Source organism: Buceros rhinoceros, unplaced genomic scaffold (assembly GCF_000710305.1).
Source record: "Buceros rhinoceros silvestris isolate BGI_N320 unplaced genomic scaffold, ASM71030v1 scaffold2960, whole genome shotgun sequence".
NCBI classification, from domain to species: domain Eukaryota; kingdom Metazoa; phylum Chordata; class Aves; order Bucerotiformes; family Bucerotidae; genus Buceros; species Buceros rhinoceros.
The window spans coordinates 6,453-24,569 of NW_010388840.1; the positions used below are offsets into that span (position 1 = coordinate 6,453).

At 45.5% G+C, this 18,117-nt stretch overlaps 1 protein-coding gene across 1 annotated transcript in view; it reads left to right on the forward strand.

Moving 5' to 3' along the window:
- PQLC1 (PQ loop repeat containing 1) overlaps positions 1–18,117 on the forward strand; it is a gene marked incomplete at its 5' end in the record, with an annotated part of 43,459 nt that overhangs the window by 6,448 nt on the left and 18,894 nt on the right. The window contains 2 exons of the mRNA XM_010131487.1: positions 2,592–2,725; positions 6,900–6,953. Of these exons, the coding sequence (XP_010129789.1) occupies positions 2,592–2,725; positions 6,900–6,953 (188 nt within the window). The remainder of the gene's footprint in view (positions 1–2,591; positions 2,726–6,899; positions 6,954–18,117) is intronic.

The window sequence follows — 18,117 nt, forward strand, 5'->3', positions numbered from 1 at the left end:
GATGAAGCCCTGTAGCTGAAGGGGCGGAGAGAGCTGCCACACTGCTACCCTGGGCTCTCTGTCGTGGCGCTGGTGGGGTGTGCAGGACCTTGCACGCTTTCCGTGGTCCCTGGAACCGGTAACTCCCCAGAGAGCTGGGAAAGTTGGCTCAGAGCGGCGGGGCCTGCAGTGACTGCGCTGGTTTCCTCTCCTGCGGTGAGTGGAGGTTGCGGTGTGAGCCAGGGTGGTGGTGTGTCGTGTGTACGGGCAGGCACTGCCTGGACAGCAGGCAGCGGGTGCAAGCTGAAACGGTGCCCAGGTGTGTGCTAAGAGCCGGTGCGGGTGGGGTGATGGGGACCTGGTTTACAGCAGCTTCTTCTCAGAGATGTCTTAGGAGAAGAGAAAAGAAAGATTTGTGTGTTTGGTCTCATCATCATCATGGCCTGGCTTCGCGGATGAAGATTTGGGAAGGGCTTTACCCACGCTTACTGCAAGCACGTGTGTTTGGTCTAGTGTGGGCTTTTTGTGCACAGCTGGTGTTTTGCTGTTCCGACCAGGCTCAGGACTAGGATGACTGCAACGGGACTGAGCTGCACTGATGGAACTGCGGAGTTTTGTCAGAGTCTGGGTAGCCTCTGCTCTGGCTCCAGTGCTCACATCTGTTGCCATCACCACCCTGAACAGGGATTACTCGTTGTAAGGCTGTTGAAATACTAATAAAATGCGAGCCCCTCCTCCTTTTATTTGCACATGTGACTAGTACAGGAAAAAAGAGTCCTTGGTTTTGCAGTATTAAGTAAACGGTGACTGACTCTTTGCCTTTTTGTGGTCTGAGTTCCCCAAATACTGCAAATGTCACTGTTGTTCCTTTTGTCATGTCAGATTGTAGCTGTGGAGTGGAAATGCAGAATAATGATGTGAACCCCTCATCCCCAGGGCTGCAAAGTGGTTCTTTTCCCTGAGCCTATTCCAGTTGTCCTAACAAATTTGGAGGGCGCCATCGCCATGAGGAAGGAAATAAAGAAGAGAGCCGACACATGTAATGCCAGGCAGCGCGTGTGCTGGACAGGGCTCGCACTGGACCAGGAAAAATGCAGGGGAGAAGAGCTGAAGTTTGACCCCTCCAACGCCCCATGCCTGTGGTGCCAAAGTTCATTCAGCCTCTGTTGCTGGCTGTGCCCAAGTTCCCCTGAACTGCAGAAATTCACTACTGTTATATTTGTCTCTTACTCAGGGAATGAGCAAAGAAAAAAACAAAACAAAACCAACAGAGCAGATAAAACATGAGGTTTAGAAAAACTGTCTCCAATTGCATTTGCATGTGAAAATACAGTAACTTGTTTCGAAGAGGCTGAGCCAGCAGCACAATAAACTAGAAGCTGTTATGATGATAAATCCAGCTGCGGTGGCTGCAGGGTTAGTTTCTCCCTGCTGATGAGGTGATTGGCCATTCAGATGGGTGCCTCACCCAGGCGTTGCTTGCAGTATGAACATCCACCCACTACAGACAGGTAGGCATGGCCACCTGCTGACTGGTGGTGACAGCGTGCCAGCATCACCACCTTGCTGGAAATGGAGACTGGAGGTATCACTTCTACCTCAAAATCTGGGGGAAAAAACCAAACAAACCTTACAATGCACAAGAGAGGTAAACTGGAAATTTAAACACTCTTACAGAGACTTCAAACAATGCATGACACCTGCTGATTTATTTTTTACAACCCACCAGCTGAAGACAATAAAGGTTACACAACAAAATAAGGGTTACCCAACAAAACATACTCATGTGAAATGCACTAAACAGAACATACTCATGTGAAATGCACTAAACAGAACATACTCATGTGAAGTACGCTGCTGTGATTTACACTCCTGAGGAATCCCCAAACACCAATCCCCGAGGTGAGCCTCGCAGACCCAGTCCCCAGGCGGAGCCTTGCAGACAGCGCAGCCCTCTAAGCTAGGTCACATCTACGGGAAATCGAACGGCTGCCCTCGAGAGCAGCGGGCAGTGGCCTACACCACACTGCCTGGCCACAAGGCTGAAGAGAGTGACGGTGTCAAGGACCACTGCTGGCTTCTTGGAGCTTCAGAAGTAAAGGCAGAAGGTTCATTTTGTCCAGGATCGTGGAAGCAACCACCGCTGCAAGCTGCTATCGCAGGGATGTTAAACCCTGCCAAAGCCACGCTAGTCCAGCTGAAGACTCCTCAAGCCGGCCTGAGCAAGGAGCACTGCGAGGCGGCAGCCTCGGAGAGCCTGCCGTGGTCTGTACTGCCTTGACCGCTCTGTGAATCTGCTTCTCCTTTTGGAATAAGGGTTGCTTGCTGGCTTTGGCCACGAAGACTTAAGCTTTTGGTTTCGGTATTTCTAGGATCAGTCTGCAGGGATGTTGTAATAAGGTTCTAGGATCGTTCGGCAAATGAATTGTGACTGTGAGCTGCTGTATGGCCATCTAGATTTGGCTGGTGACCTCCTCTTCCTCAGCCTGTCATACCTGTTACTGTTAGGAGTCACTTCTGCAGGTGCTTAGACAGGATCAGAGAATGAAAGTAACGGAGAACAACGCTTGTCACCTTTGAGATGTTTTATGTTTTTTCTTTTCTTTTTCTAGGTTTGGAAGGCGTTTTGAATCCCCTCTTTTGTGGCAAAGCATTATCATGATCATTACGATGCTACTGATGCTGAAACTGTGCACTGAAGTACGTGTGTCCAACGAGCTGAACATAAAGCGCCGCTCTTTTGCAGGTTAGTGTCAGGAACGGAGTTTTGAGGAGGAGTCTTTCTGAAAGCATGGTGTGATGTATTTTGGGCAAAAGCTCTGTCAGAATTACAATCCAGTCTTTCTTAATAATTGTGCAGCACCTCCTGAACTTCTTGGAAACTGCTTTTTTTCCAGATAAATATTTAAAGTTGTAATTTAATTTCATATGGGTCTTGGTTCAGTCTAGAAATCAGAGTTGTCCTTAATGTTTCATACCACGTCCTGAATATCGAGCTGGCTGTTATGCCGCTGTGCTAGCCTGGTTTTTTTTTTAAGAACTTGGCCAGAATAAGAAGTTACTTTCTTCAACTGTACTTTCTACCAAGTTCTTAGGTACAATCGTACGCTATTATCTGAAATTTTATTTTGCAATGGCAAACACTTGCTTTTGCACATAATTTATTTTCTCCTTACTGAGTTATTGGCTGTCAAAATAGGAGGTGCTGTCCTATCATGGCTGCAAACTATGTCTCTTTGTATACTGTTTTCTTGGGCTTTATTGCGGACCGGAGTATTGCTCTTTATTTAATGAAAGGTTCAGGCTTTATGGAAAGACCCTGCTTTTTTTTCCCAGATAAAAAAATGCAAGAGGGCTAGTTTTTGTGTTTGTCTGTGTTGACTCTGACTTAGAGCATTTTATGTTACAGCTTATTATTACCAACAAGAACAGAAGTAACGCTGTCAGCTTTTTGTCAGTTGTTTTGCCAATACGTGTGTATGATTTATTCTCCATCTGTTCTCTCCCCTCGCTCCCCAGTAACTGAGGGCCCGATCTGGATCCAGATATCCACAGCCATCATTAGAAGGCAGCAGCTGCTGGCTGTGCTCTAGGGTAGTTTAGGTGAGGAAGCTACTTCCCTTCCCACTGGTTGTGGAGTGTAGTGTGAAACTATTCAGGTAAGTGAATTCACGTGGAAGGGGAGCTGCACTCCAGCTCCAAACACAAGCTGCTGTGTTCACAAGGGTTGTTAGTCTGGCAGAGTGAATGACTTAAAAGCTACTTTCAGCCAGATTTAGCGGCAGCTAAAATGCAGGAAGCATTTGGGAGAGGCATGTGTGCTTTCTCTCTCCTCTGCTCTCTGCTAGTGTTTTCTGAAGTGGCAGAAAGTTCTCTCTGTGTGCCCTTGCTGAGGGGACGTTATCTTGGTGCGTGTTTACACACGCTCTAGCAGGCTCCTTCGGTAACCTTTGGGCAAAAAGGGAGGCTGTTCCGTTTAGTGTCTAGCGCTCTTTAAACAGCTCTCCCTGAAAGACACACAGTCTCCTAAAGGATCATCAGTCTTTCCCGCACCAGGTAAAGCAAACTCCTCAAGGCTGTGTTGTGTCATTCGAGCCTTTTCGCTGAAACTCAGCTTGTCCTGTCTTTAATTAGCTGGAGAGACTGATTTTACCTCCTTGTGGGCCTTAATTATTTGGTTTTGTTGGAAGGTTTGCAACCTCCCAGAAAATCTGAGTATGGCTTAAATCTTCTTCCTACCCATGATTGATTCTTAGTGAGGCCAGCTACAGTAATGTGATGGTTCAGAATACACATATAAATGCACACAAAGTTCCTTTCAAGCAAGGCAGAAACACAGGTTTGTATTTCAAGGACAACATGAGTAGGGGTGAGGTATGTTTCTACTCCTATGTTATCTCTTAAATTTTATGGTGATCTAGGCAGGCTGATAAATCTGTGTGCCAGCTTCCTTTCCTCATAGCTTACTGGGGCAGTGAGAAGCTGACTTTGAAGTCAGTGGTTTTGATTAACCTTGCACAATCCTGGGGGGAAGGTGCACAATTTCTGCATGATAGTATAGTTTATTATTTCTCACGTGGTTGGTCTTCATTTTAAACATTTTGATTTCTATCCTTCCTCTAAATGTTTCTGCAAAATATTAGAAAACATTTAGAAAGTGCATAGAGTATCTGGGTGTTTTCTCGTGCGATTATTCAGTGCGGTATTTCCCCCCCAGTCAAGTTAGCTTACCTTATCAGTGTGTTTTGAATTACGTGGCAGTTGCCTTTTTTTCCTTTTGTTTTTATTCTTGTCACAGATAAGGTCCTTTAAGTAATAACTAGTTCAGGAGGAATCTAGTTAAAATTTCTTGCAGCATGAAGGAGCAGTCTCTCCTAATCCTGACTGTTCTGTTGTGGGTTCTCTGGTGGTGTTCCTGGGTTAAGATACAGACTGACGGCAGTTCAGACACAGACATAAAGCTGTTCGGATGAAGTGCTTGCGCTCTCATTTAACAGGGTAACTGCCATAGCGGGGAAAGTACAGTCTCCTGGATTCTTTCCAGTTATGGTCAGTTATTTCTTGTAGGCTCTATATACAGAACTTACTAGGAAAACATGCACAATTTTTAGCTTTTTCTCAGTTACAGGATTCCCCCCCGCCCCCTTTTACTCTTGCAGTGTGAAAGTAAGTGGAAAGAGGTGGAGCCCATCTTGTGCTGCTGCCTTCTCTGACTTCTTGTTCTGGCTACAAACCCCTTTTCCTTGTACTTTACATGTACTGACTGAAGGCAGAGTAAATCCTCTTTATATATCCAACAGTGGAGTTGTTTTTAAACTCGGACTGTATAGCCTGTTTTTAACTGTTCTGAACTGGAAAAAAAAACACCCCAAAACAAGTAAAACAAGAAACCAGTAAAAAGCCCCAGCTTCATTTTAAAACCTCCGATAGTGAGACAGTTCTCTCTCCTCCATGTGACTACTTTGAAAGCTATGTGAAGGAGTCTTCAGATGAGATCAGCAAGCAGGAACAAAAGCTTTTTTTGCATCTCAACTGCTTTAAGGTTGATCTCGGGTAGCATTGTTGCGGTGACCGTGGCTCTCCTCATTCATTGCCCGCTGTTCAATAGCTGTCCGTGGTGGTGGTTTCAGTACTGAAAGACTCAAGGTTTCTTTTGTTACAGTTGGTTTTCATCAAAGCCTTGCAGTATTTCTGGGGCATGATGGTGCTACCATGCAGGAGGGCTAAACAGTGAAAAACAAACTGTGAATGTGCTTCGTCTTGACTGAGAAGCAAGAGGAGGCTGGAGCGAGGTGCTCACAGACAGCTGAAAGCAGCTGGTCACTCTGGAGATGTTGGCAGGCCAGCTCTTCTTGGAGAGACAGGCACCTGGTGAAGAACTTCTTTTTCTTTCCCCCTTCCACCTCTCCCACAAAGATTCAGTTTCAGTTATGCCCCAGACATGGTGGCAGATTTGGAGCACCCTGACTGTGCGAACTGAAAACCAGTGGCTGGGGTTTGTTTAAAATGAGGGGGGAAAAGTGAAGAACTTCTTTTTCTTTCCCCCTTCCACCTCTCCCACAAAGATTCAGTTTCAGTTATGCCCCAGACATGGTGGCAGATTTGGAGCACCCTGACTGTGCGAACTGAAAACCAGTGGCTGGTGTTTGTTAAAAATGAGGTGGAAAATGAAATGCCTCTTCCAGCCCAGCGCTCTTAAGCAGAACATGGTCTCTTGTGTTTTTACATGAAGACAATTGGTCATTCATCCGGTTTTGTCTTCCAGCTGCTGGTTGTCCTAACCTGCTTTGTAACTGGTATCCTCTGACAGCGCTCGGGTCCCCTGAAGAGCTCTGGTTTTGGCCCTGGAAAGCAGTCTTCTCTAATATGTGGTTTTCAGTGGGCAGAGGAGGCCTAGAGGGGAAAAAGTATAGTGGCAGATGGGGTCTGCTCTGCCCTTCTTGTTAAGATTGGCTTAAGCTCCGGCTTTTTGAAGCTGTTTTAGAGCAGCATTTTCCACAGGAGGCAAGGCAACTGTAGTGTGTTAGCTGGGCTGTACACGCGTGTCTGCTCACTCGGTGTGGCTGAGGTAGCAACTTATTTTCTCTCATCACGACAAGTATGTAAAGTAAGGGCTAAGCTGCCTGTTTCACTGGTTCTAAGTCTTCCTTTCCCTCCCCCCCAGGTACGTTGCTGTGGGTTTACATTGAAACTGTTCTGGGACTTTGTGCTGCTTGACCCTATCTGAACGTGGTGGGGTGACAGCCTCGCAGAAAGCATGGAGACTAAAATTTCGGGCATGTTTTGTTTCGTTATGTTTTTATAGGCAGAATGTACTAACTGACTAAACTGTAACTAGAAGACCCACTGTTGCATTTAATCATACAAGTCTGTTTGTCTTTCCTCCCTTTTTTTTTTTTCCTTTCAACTTTTTTATGTAGCTGCAGATAGTAAGGATGAAGAATTCAAAGCACCTCCCAAGAGATCCTATCTGGGTATGTACTGTGCAAACCCATTCTGCATGAAGTTGTCCTCTCAACTACGTCTGTCATGCTTTGCTACTTTTAGTACCATTTTTAGAAATGATTGCATGATCATTTCTATAGGGAATGTTTGCATTACCTTTCCTTGACATACTAAAACCTGGTGCATGATTTTTAATTTTTTAGTTTTCTTCTTCCCACTTTTAACTTTTATAGAGGAAAACATGCTTTCAGCTCTAACTCAGAAACCATTTTTTTGAAGACAGTGGAATTCACCTTGTTTTGCGTCTCAATGATATCTTCCTTTTTCCTTCCCTGAGCTAGAAAAGCAAATTATTCCATGATACAGGGATCTGTCTCTACAGGCTCCTCTTCCAGCTCTGGCTCTGGAAGAAACTATGAAAAATGCAGGGGTATCTTTCAGCATTGTCCAGAATGCTACCTAAGAACTTTCCCACAAGACTTGATGCTCAAGAAACATGCCTGCATTGTGAAATTTTCTGGCTTGTTCCTCTCTTTTATTCGAGCAGCCTCAAAATACTTATTTGGGAATCAGTAACACAGTGAGAGCTTCCAGTCTCAGAGTTCTTTACGTTCTATGTTCTTTAATTTGCCTAAGGAAGAGGAAATATTAGGTGCAAACCATTTTTTCTGGTATTTTCAACTCTTAGTAGTTTAGAAAGACAATTTTAGTCAACTAATGGTAATTTTCTTTTGAATTAGTTGGAGGATTGCATTAAGGAAGTTACACCAGCTAGAGACAGAGCAGCTCCCCAAAGTTAATTAAACTGGACTTAGCCCTGAGAAGCACTGCCAAAGTGTGCTGTTAACCTGAGTGCTCTCCTGAAGCCCGGAGACCGTTCCTGCTAAGGTCAGCAGAGACTCTCTTCACGATTCAACTTCTGGATCTCCCCTCTCAGATTTTGGGGCAAAATGCAGGCTTTGGGAAGTTCACCTTTTTTGGTCTACCACCAATGTTTAGCAAAGCACCTTTTCCTTTTGTGTTTACAAAACATTATTTTCTGGGCTTGGTATCAAACTATGTTGGTTTTGTTTGTCTTTAATTCTAGTTTTAGTCATTCTCACTGGCTTGCGACAGTACCCACTGGAATGTAAACTGTAAGCAGTCCTGCCTTCCGTGTGCCTATATTCCTGTTATCGTTACTGGAAATCAGCAATGCTTTATTTACAGTGTCAGAGCTAGAAACAGCTGTCGGTGCTCCCCGGTATGACTGAGTGCATTTAAAAGTGCTTCCAGTGGTTAAAATTTACCAGAAACAAGTAACTTAATGTGACCTTTTACTCATTTTGGATTTTCTTGTCTTTGTTTGGTTAAAAAGTCACTTGCTTGGTACAGTTTGATAATTTAAAAGGTTGAGTTCTGTAGTAAAAAGGACCATACCTCTTAATCCAACTGATTTAGGACTGAAATGTTTGGTTAATAAATGTTCTTGAAGTTCTTTTGGACTTTCTTAGCAAAATGGGGTGAATCGATGATCAATAAGGAATGGGACAGTCTCACACTACTGCTTGGAAGTTGAAAGACTGGGGTGGGCAAGCCTGAACGTGGTAATTCTTCCTGGTGCAAACAAATCAGAAATACTTGGAGGCGTTTGTGCATAATGTGCACGCAGAAGTGTTTCCTGGTGGTTAAAGAGTGGCAGGCATGGTGCTTCATGCTGCAGCATGAGCCACGCTTCAGCATTCAGGGGGCTTAACGGAGCTGTGTCCTGCAGTGAGTGGTTTGCGACGGCTCCAGGGAAGCTCCCGCAGAGGTTAGGTAGCGGGAAGGTTTGCCGTACTTGCATGTGGACGTGCATTCTCACAGTGTCGTTCAACGAGTTGGATTAAACCTCTGTTGAAGAGAACAAATGGGCTTTTTCCCTTTTTCACTGTCTTTATTTCGGTGGTGTAAACAATGCTCTTCAGTACGTGTTCAGACTTCAGAAAGGATGGTTTTCCAGAGTTACGTGGTACGCGCCCTGTGTGCTGGGTTTGTAGTTGAGGATGGACTATCCATGAACGTGATTTTGTTTCAGAACCGCTGAACCGATACTCTGAAAATGTACTGGCCTACCAGTGAATTTCGGGTGACCTTGTTAGATAAACACCAGGGGCTAGTTGGGTGCCTCTCCTTGAACAGGACCGGAGCTCCTGCTGTGCTCCCTGGGGCTGCTCTTAGGTCTGTGTTATTGTCAGTAATCCAACAATCCACTTAACGCCCCTGTTTTTCCACACCATATCTGAAAAAGCCTTTATCTGGCACATGACTCTGAAAACCAACTTCCTAGTGGTCAGTGCTAGGGGGAAGGTTGCTGCAGTTTCACTGGCCTAAGAGAAGTAAATTCAATTTACAGTATGGTGGGCCCCAGAGCGTAGGGTTTCCTGATTTCATGTGGAAATAAAAATCATTCCCCTCTTTTTCTAGGCAAAGGAAAGGTTAAAAAGGCTGAAGCAGCTCCATCTCTGAAGGAAGGATGCTTTATTCCCTTTGTTTCCTAATGCAAGGATGCAGTTTTACCCAGCACCTTCTAGCATTTGATGGCTGCTGCTGAGGCTGAGCAAAGCTGCAGCTGAGGGATATTTAGGTTTTCTTTGTTTTTCTTGATGAGCTGTTTTAGAACAAATGTGGGTAAATAATCTGTCACAGTACAAGTTTCGTAAATGTGTGTCTTGAGCCCTGTGGGTGCTGGAGTAACAGCAGAAGTAACAAAGCATTGCTCTGAAGAGGGTGTCTCTTGTGAAGGTGTCTGGAGTGGTACCGGTGGTGGGGCAGGCAGGTGAATGCGATGTGTTCCATTTTCTCCGAATAGGTGTTTAAACATTTTGAAGGACACTTCTGATAGATGGCCAGAGTTTTCCTTCCTCCTCTGAAGGTGGTTTTGAAACTTGCCTTGTTACTGAGCCCTGAGCCTTGCTTTTAGCCCAAACAGAAAGTTGTCTAAGTGACATTAAGTTTTAAAACAGAGGTTATAAAATGACAAAAACTTTGATTCACCAAATACCTTTAGCAAAAGTATTTAAAAATACTTTTTTTTTTTTTGGGGGGGGGGATGTTGAGAAGGAAAAAGAGTAAAGTGTCTGTGTAGTTAACTTCACAGTTCGTGTCTGCGTAATAAGGAAGAGCAAATAGTAATGTGAATTAAGGAGATGCAGTCGTCTGCTGCCTGGTTCCTGCTGGCAGTGTGACAGTCCAGTGAACAGCTCCCACATCACCTCGTCTGTGGGCCTGGGAAAGAGGACGGTGTAACCGGGGACTGCTGGCAGAAATGTGTGGCAGCAGGAACAGGACCTCTGGTCCAGTACTGCTCCTGTGTGGTGGTGAGGTGCGGGAAGAAACCTGTCGGTAAAATGTGCATTTTGCTGGTGCTGCCGGTGCTGTAAGTGTAGGAAGGAGAGCTGGGAGCCATGTCTCGCCACGGGAGGGTGCTCCTGCCTTTCCAAACCCTGCCGGGGAGCTGGCACCTTGGAGAGGGCCTCATCTCACATCAGGGCTGCGGAGGTAACTGTACGTATAACAAATAAACAGAGGGTTTAAAAATATCTTTTCCATCCTGGTGGGAGCTGGAATAATTAGATGCTTTCATAACATCAGCGATGAAAAAATTAACTTCCAACACACTCGATTTGTCTGCCTGTCCTGCAGATCAGGGAGCACATGTGCAGCAAAGCTGCTGCCTCCGTTCAGTAGATGTGGGAAGCTTCTGCATTTGCCTGCGTCTTGAACATGCCACATGCTGTTGTATATGTGGTCATGTCTAGGTCTGAATGGTGAGATTTGTTCTTCAAGTAAGGTTGCAGAATAATGTGGCTTGGAAGGGACCTCTGAATGTAATTGGTCCGGTTCCTTGCTTAAAGCATATCCAATTAGATGAGGTTGCCCAGGGTCTTCTCGAAGTGAGTTGTGAGTATCTCCAAAGATGGAGATTCCACAAGCTCTCTGGCCCTTGTGGGCCCTGGTGTGTCTCACCATCTTCATGATGATTAAGTTTTTTGTCCATTTAATTGGAATTTCTCATGTTGTAACTCATGCCTGTTACTCCCTGTCCTGTCACCATCTGCCTTCAAGAAGAGCCTGCCTCTGTATGCTCTACACTGTCACCTTTGAAGCTGTAGGCAGCAAGAAGCCTTCTCTTCTTAAAGCTGAACAAACTTGGTTGTTTTTGAGTATGCCATGTACCTCAGCCCTTTAATCATCTTGGTGGTGTAACACTGTTCTCATTCCAGTAGCTCAATGTCTGTCTTGTACTTGGGAGCCCCAAACTGAACATACTACTGCAGGTGCGGTCTCACGGGTATGAATAGGAAGGAGTAAGCACTTCTTTCCACCTGCCACCGAGGCACTTGCTCCACTTGTCCAGTAAGTAATTGGCTGCCTTTGCCATGAGGACACACCACTGGCTCGTGCTCGCATTGTCTGCCCAGCTACCTTCCACTAGTCTAGAAAGCTGCTGTCTGGCGAGTCAGCCCCCTGCACCCTTCCTGTGGTGGGCAGTTACTCCTTCCCAGCTGTGCGGTGCTGAACTTGGTCAGCCTGTATCTCCAGACTAAGTTCCCTCTGGAGAGCAGTGCTGGCCCTCAGCTTAGCACACACTCGCCCTAATTTGGTATCATTCAGGTACTAGTAAAAGATGTTAAAGTGTTGACCCTAGTATTGATCACCATGGGCTGCCTTGTAAGTGGTCATAACTCATATTTTTTCCTTTGAGAGGAAAAATTTTTGAGCCTGATGATCCAGCCAGTTTTCTACACTTGTTATTGTCCGGTTACCAGTTGATAGTTTGCTAATAAAGATACTGTAGGAGACTGTTGACAGCCTTGCTAAAGGCTCTGTAAACAACATGCACGGTTCTTCTCTTGTCCTTAAAGCCAGTCATCTTGTAAGAGGGTGATCAGATTGGTGAGGTGCAGTTTGCCCTTGGTAAATCCATGCTGGCTGTTCCTAGGCACCTTCTTATCCTTCATGTGCTTTGGTGTTACTTCCACAGGACTTCTTCCATAACCATCCCGGGAATGTGGTTAGGCTGACTGCCCTGTAATTCCCTGCATCATCCTCCTCGAAGATAGGTGTGATTTTTTTTTTTCTTTACCTTTTCTTCCCTCTCCCCCAGTCATAAAGAACCTCCCCCAGTCTCCGTGACCTTTCAGAGGTGATAGAGCAGCCGTGCCAAGACGGCAGCCTGCACTGTCAGCCTGCACTGTCAGCCTGCACCGTCAACACCCTCAGGTGCTGCCTCTCTGTGTCCCATGACTCGTGTAAATCCATGAGTTTAGGTGCTCCCAAACTCATCCCTTCCTGTTCTGTGGGTACTGCTTTGCTCCTCAGCTTTGTTAGCAGGGCTCGGGAACTGTAGAGGGCAGCCCTTACCAGAGAAAGCACATCAAAGCAGCGCTGATGCCAGAAGGCAAGAGGTCACTTTAAAGCTGTGGTTAGAGCTAGTCATCAGGCTTTGGTCGTGGTACCCTTCTTTGCTGCTTCTGGTGTGTTTCTGTAAGCCACACAGCCGGGAGGAGAAATGCCGATTTTCTAGATGATGGCCGTATTGCCAGGTGAGTGCAAAAGGAATGAGGGATGAAACATCTCAAGGGTCTCTCAACTCCCCTCAGACTGCAGAATAAACTGTCAAGCTGAGGTGGTTCTAGTTAGTCTGGACTCATTGATAGCTCACTTCCTTTTCCTAAGGGATTTGTGCATGCTTAAAGAAGCGCTGTTGGCCAGTTGCAGATGTAATGGACTGTCTAGACAGATTGCTATGGAAAAAAATTCCGGCTGCAGCAGCACAGCATTTAGGATCTTGTTATAGATCCTGGCACATCCGCATTTTGTAGATTTTGTGTATTTTTAAAGAGTGTTATCTCTGCATGTATGGAAGGGGTGTAGAATCAACAGTTCTGAGTGAACTCATCGTCAGAGTCAACATACCGAGAGTTACGTCCTGTTAGGAGATGGGGGCATAGCTTGCACTCGGTTTCTGCTGCTGACTCCTGTACGTGGGCTCCGTGTGAGGGACAGAGATGCTGTGGAAAGCGGCTTGTTTCTTTTGTTGAGGCCCTGCAGGCATCATTTGTTCTGTTTACGGTTTGTCTCAGTCTGTTGGAAAGGAGCCCACCGAGATAACCATACCCACTGCGGTACAGGCAGTGGGAGGAGTGGGCAGTGAGGGGACCCACAGTCTAATACTTTGAAGTGCTGAGCTGGCTGGCAGCTCTGCTTGGTCCCAGTTGACGTGGTGTGACAAGGGGCTGGTGTGACAGCAGGATGTCTGAGCAGTGGACAGTACGTGGAAGCGATGCTCAAGGTAGAGCCTGGTTGTTGCACTGAGCCTGATGGATTTTTCCCCTGCATTTTATGTCCCATGTGTTTTATTCGCCTTTTTTTATTTAAAGTGCACTGGGAATATGAAGTCACTAGTTTCTGCTAAGCTAGAAATAGGGAATGTATTTAATAAGTGTGTTTCTGAAGCTCTTCTTTAAAGGCACTTATCTCTGAAGCATGAGTGCTTTGCCATTTTCATTGCTGTGTCAGGGAAAACAAAGTAAAGCTTTTTCTATTTAGATGCAAATGTCATGCTATTAACCTGTAATGCCCTCGCTGGCCATCCTTGACTGAAAATAATTAGGGATTGCTTTATTTTGCTGCAAGTCCCACCTTCTCCCCTCCGCACTCCCACTTCACAAGCAGTGATGCGCCAAAGGTACGTCTATCAGAAAAGGGTTTTCAAGCCCTAGATGCACGTTTCCAGCGAGAAAGAAGAAAGGCCTTTGCCACGCTCCAGTTAGCCGGTCTCCCTGGGCGGTTTGCTGTTGGAAGCTGACACAGGGACTTCCATTCTCTGTCCCAGTTTTGCAGCAGGAAAACGAGGCAGAGGAGCTGCTCTGAAGCTGTGTCCCAGGGGAGCGCTAAGCAAGGACGAGTCAGGGCAGGGTGTTTAGGTGCTCCCGCTTCCCTGGATGTTCCTCATCCCCTGTGGCCACTGTAGAAAGGATTCATGCAGCTGGCTCGGTTTTGCCCTCGCCCCCTGACATAGTGTGTGCCCACCTCTGCCCTGAGTGCTTTCAGCCTTGTGGAGGCCAGAGCTGGAGCAGTGCTGCTCCACAGGCTGTGGCCAGTGCGCTGGCACTCACAGGGGGTGGAGGTTCCTGGGGGCACACCTCACAGACGGGTTCTTTGTTGCTGATGGAGGAACATACACAAATCAGTAATGATATGGTGTAATATGGGATCCATTCAAATTGCATCTTCCATCCTGTTAAAAGTACGTTACGTGGTCATGTATTAGATTACTTTTACTCGTAACTTATGTCAGACTGTTTTGGTTGAAAATTTATTTCGAATACAAACATGTAACTTATTTAAAATGTGTACTTATTTAAATTTAAAAAATTTAAATAGATGGCTGTGTTTGTTCTGCAGGTCCATTTTGTGGAAGCATGGTTTAAGAAACGCCCAACAGATAAAGCAGTTCCTATTTTTAGATAGACTCTTAGTAAAATTAATTTACTTTTTCTTTTTTTTCTAGGCATCTCATCCTTTTATCCTCTCAGTCCCTATTCAGAGGCACAAAACAGAGCAGGTGTTACTCAGCTCCCAATCAGTTTCTTATTGTTTGAATAAATGAGATATTTTTATTAAGCTAAGCTGGAAAAGTACAAAACTGTTCTTGCAGAAGCAGACAAAGCTCTTTAAGCTCTGGTTCCAGTGCCTCAGCCAATCTCATGCTTTAGATGGAGTGTTTGACTCGGTAAAGCTATGCATGATGTGCTCAGTGATTTAAATGATATTAATAGACTGGCAAACACAGGCCTCATCAGAAATGTGCATAATCACATCTTACATTTTTAATATGTTTGATTTCTCAGAGTAAGTGTCTGTAACTTCAAAACTTATTTGATCTCGTTACTGAAAGAATTATATGCTGTCTCTGTCTACCCGAGGAGATGACGTAGGGGAAGAAGGGGTAACTTGGCTGTTGAGGAGAAGGTGCTTCTTGTATCCTCTTGAATCACCAGCAGACAAGGAGCAGTTTTTCAGTGAACCATGGGTTTACGGTGAGGGTGGGGGTGTGCCCAGCCTCCCTGCAGACACTCAGCTGGCTGGTACTCAGCATGTTTCCCTCTTTGGGGAGGCAACTGTACCACCACTGCTCTTGAAGCCCTGAGTGTCTCCTTCCCTGGGCATGTGTTACATGCCCGGCTTTCCCTCTGCTCAGGGTGAGTTACATCCTCTGCATTGGACCCTGTGTTCCCTCCCATGGGGAAGGGAAAAAATCCAAACCCCAGAGTTCAGTTCTGGCAGATTTATTTTCACTTGTATTGTACATTTAAAAATAAACAGGTCGTGCTCATCCTGGACAATTCCATGGAGACAGAGAGAGTAGTGCACAGCGGATAGACTCCAAGCATTTCAGGGAAACACTTTTTTTTTTGTTAGTAGCAGCTTAAAGCTGTCTTTTTCACCATTACTTGTGGAAACGCAAAAGCCTGATGAGAACTTGGGAGATGCAACACTTTACATTCAGAACAAGGATGTTTCTTCGCTTAAGATGTAGGAGTTTCAGGATTTTTTCCCACCAAAATCAAGACCAATACTGCTGTTTCTAAACACAGGCTGGTGTTTGTACTCACTTCAGTAACTGCCCTTCCTTGACTTTGTACCCCTTGGCATGTAAAAATCAAGAGCAGTTATTTCAGAAAATATCTTTTGCCTTGAATTTTTTACTGCGTCTTCAGAGACACAATTTACTCCCTTGTGCCTTTCTTCAGCCCCTGTTGGGAGTAGGTTGTAGTAGAACAAGTAACTGTGCGCTCTGGGAATAGAGCAAACCTAACATCAGAATGGCTTAAAATAGTCTTCTCCACCAGCGCCTTGTTAAATGTCTGTGTACGGCAGATGTCAAAGAACTGCTCAGGCTTTGAAGAAATTCAGTTAGCCTCTTCTCCCAGGTAACAAGCGATAGTTACACCAGGGGAGGTTTAGATTGGACATTAGGAAAAATTTCTTTACAGAAAGGGTTGTCAGGCACTGGAACAGGCTGCCCATCCCTGGAGGGGTTTCCCAGACCTGTAGAGATTGGTGCTGAGGGACAGACAGAGGTTAGGGGTGTCCTGGCAGAGCGGGGTCAGTGGTTGGAATGCATGATCTTAAAGGGCTTTTCCAAGCAGAATGATTCTGTGATTCTGTTTCTTCACAGAAGAACACAGGAATTTAATGAGGACTTGGTGGATAGAGCTGTTGTTCAGCAGCTCGTTGTTTATGATTTGCCTGTCCCCTGCATTCCTGAGCAGGGATGTGTAAGGAACAGAGCAATGCAGGGCCAATCCCTGTCTCACTGGAACAGGAAAGAAAGGACCGTAGAGTGGTGCCAAAGTCACCTCACTTGTGAGCCCTGTCAGCGCCAGTGCCCTGCTTTCTGCCTGTTCTGGTGTGGAGGGGTTTTTTGTTGTCCTTTTAAAACTGGTTGTATTTATAAAGGGGCATAACAGCCAGAATTGTTTGCCTCTGGCAGTGGCCGGGTGCCAGGATATTTGGCAGAAATGACAGCCTAAGATATTCCTGATCCTCTTTCTCCTCCTCTCCCCCCACCACCCCCCATTCTTGCCCCCTCAGTTGTACTGACAGAATGGTTTGTGGGGTTGTGTTTTGAACCAAGGAAGTGAACAGATCTGGCTGTAAGTGGAGGCTTATTGTTTTGTATGTGTGTAAAATCTTAAGAAAAAGTAAAGCCCGTGTTTTGTGGCTTCAGAGAGCTAAACAGTTGTCCTGCTGTAGCTCGAGGGGGATGAGAGTGGCTTAAACTTCTGCTGGGAAATGCGAACAATTTGTCAATGCACACCTCTGTCACGACCAAACTTCTCATGACAGAGCAACTTGCTTTAATCTCCTACCATTACCTTTCTTCCCAGATCTTGAAGGTATGTAGGCTATGGAGCCTGAAGGCACGAGGTGTAAGTGTGGTGTTCAGGAGGGCATCTTGCATAACAACTGTTGCTCTTGTCGGAGCAGGGATTTATCTGTGGTGACACTAAACAGCTGGCAGCTGAAATGCTCTGTGCAGGGTGGCTCTTGGCTCCTCCGGTTACACACGCTGTGATCAGTAAGGCAGTCTGCAAGTGCTCAGGTGAAACTCTCTGCTGATTCTCCCTCCCTGTAAGTTCTTTCAGCTGATGTAGTGAAGTCAGTTGTGTGGAAATTCCTCCCATCTTGTCGCTGTATACAGGAATTTAGATCTGTGCAGGCTCATTGTTGTAAACAGACTGAGTTTTGGTTTAAAGACTGAGAATACTGCAGACATGTAGGTTCTGCAAAACCTGCTACTGGAAGTCTTTTTTCCCCCTCTCCCTAGGAAGTCATATGGAGATTGAAATTATTCCCAGCTTCATCTATGTACATTTTTTTTTTAAAGTGGATGAATCTCCATAGTCAACTTTACAAATGTCAGTATGTGTAAATGATGTTTATGAGACCAAACAAGAAATTGTAAGTTGAGGTTTTTCTGCTACTACTGGCCAGAAACTTGTGAATGGGTTGTCGAAGATAAGGGTTGTTACTGGTGAATGATCACATCTTCACACACACACACATGAATTATTTCAGTGGACTAGAGTGGTCAAAATTGTTTGTCTTGAAAGGGCAGGACTGGTGCTGAAAGGCAGTGCTTCCTGACCCTGCTGGGCAATAGCCTCATGACTGGGTGCTCCCTTCAGACATGGGAGAACCGAGGCAGAAGGTCCTTAGTTCAAATCGGAGAGGTTAAAGTTTTGTGCTTATTTCCCAGATCCCTTATGGACGTTTGCCTCTCTTTTCATCCTCCCCCAGATTTTCCGAAGTCTTGCTTTTGTTCCAGCATGAAACAAATATCCAGAAATACTAATTTCTTTTTTTCTGAACAGCGTTCTTGTTTGCCAGCCTACCCTATTATTTTTAACTGCCACAGATATTTGAGAGGAAGTCCTCTGAAGTGGAGTAGATTGTGCAGTCATTCTGAGATACTAACATCTTTGTTCAGATAATTAAAGAGAACATGTTTGACATTTTCAAGTGTGTAGCAGGGACCGGGCAGAGGAGAAAGGCGAGTGAAAAAAGAACAGAAAGCTCCCTACAGTTTCCTGCATGCGTTGGGCTCTTGCTGGTGAAGTGGGTCATTGGGAGGTTAGCTGAGGCCATTGCCTATGGATG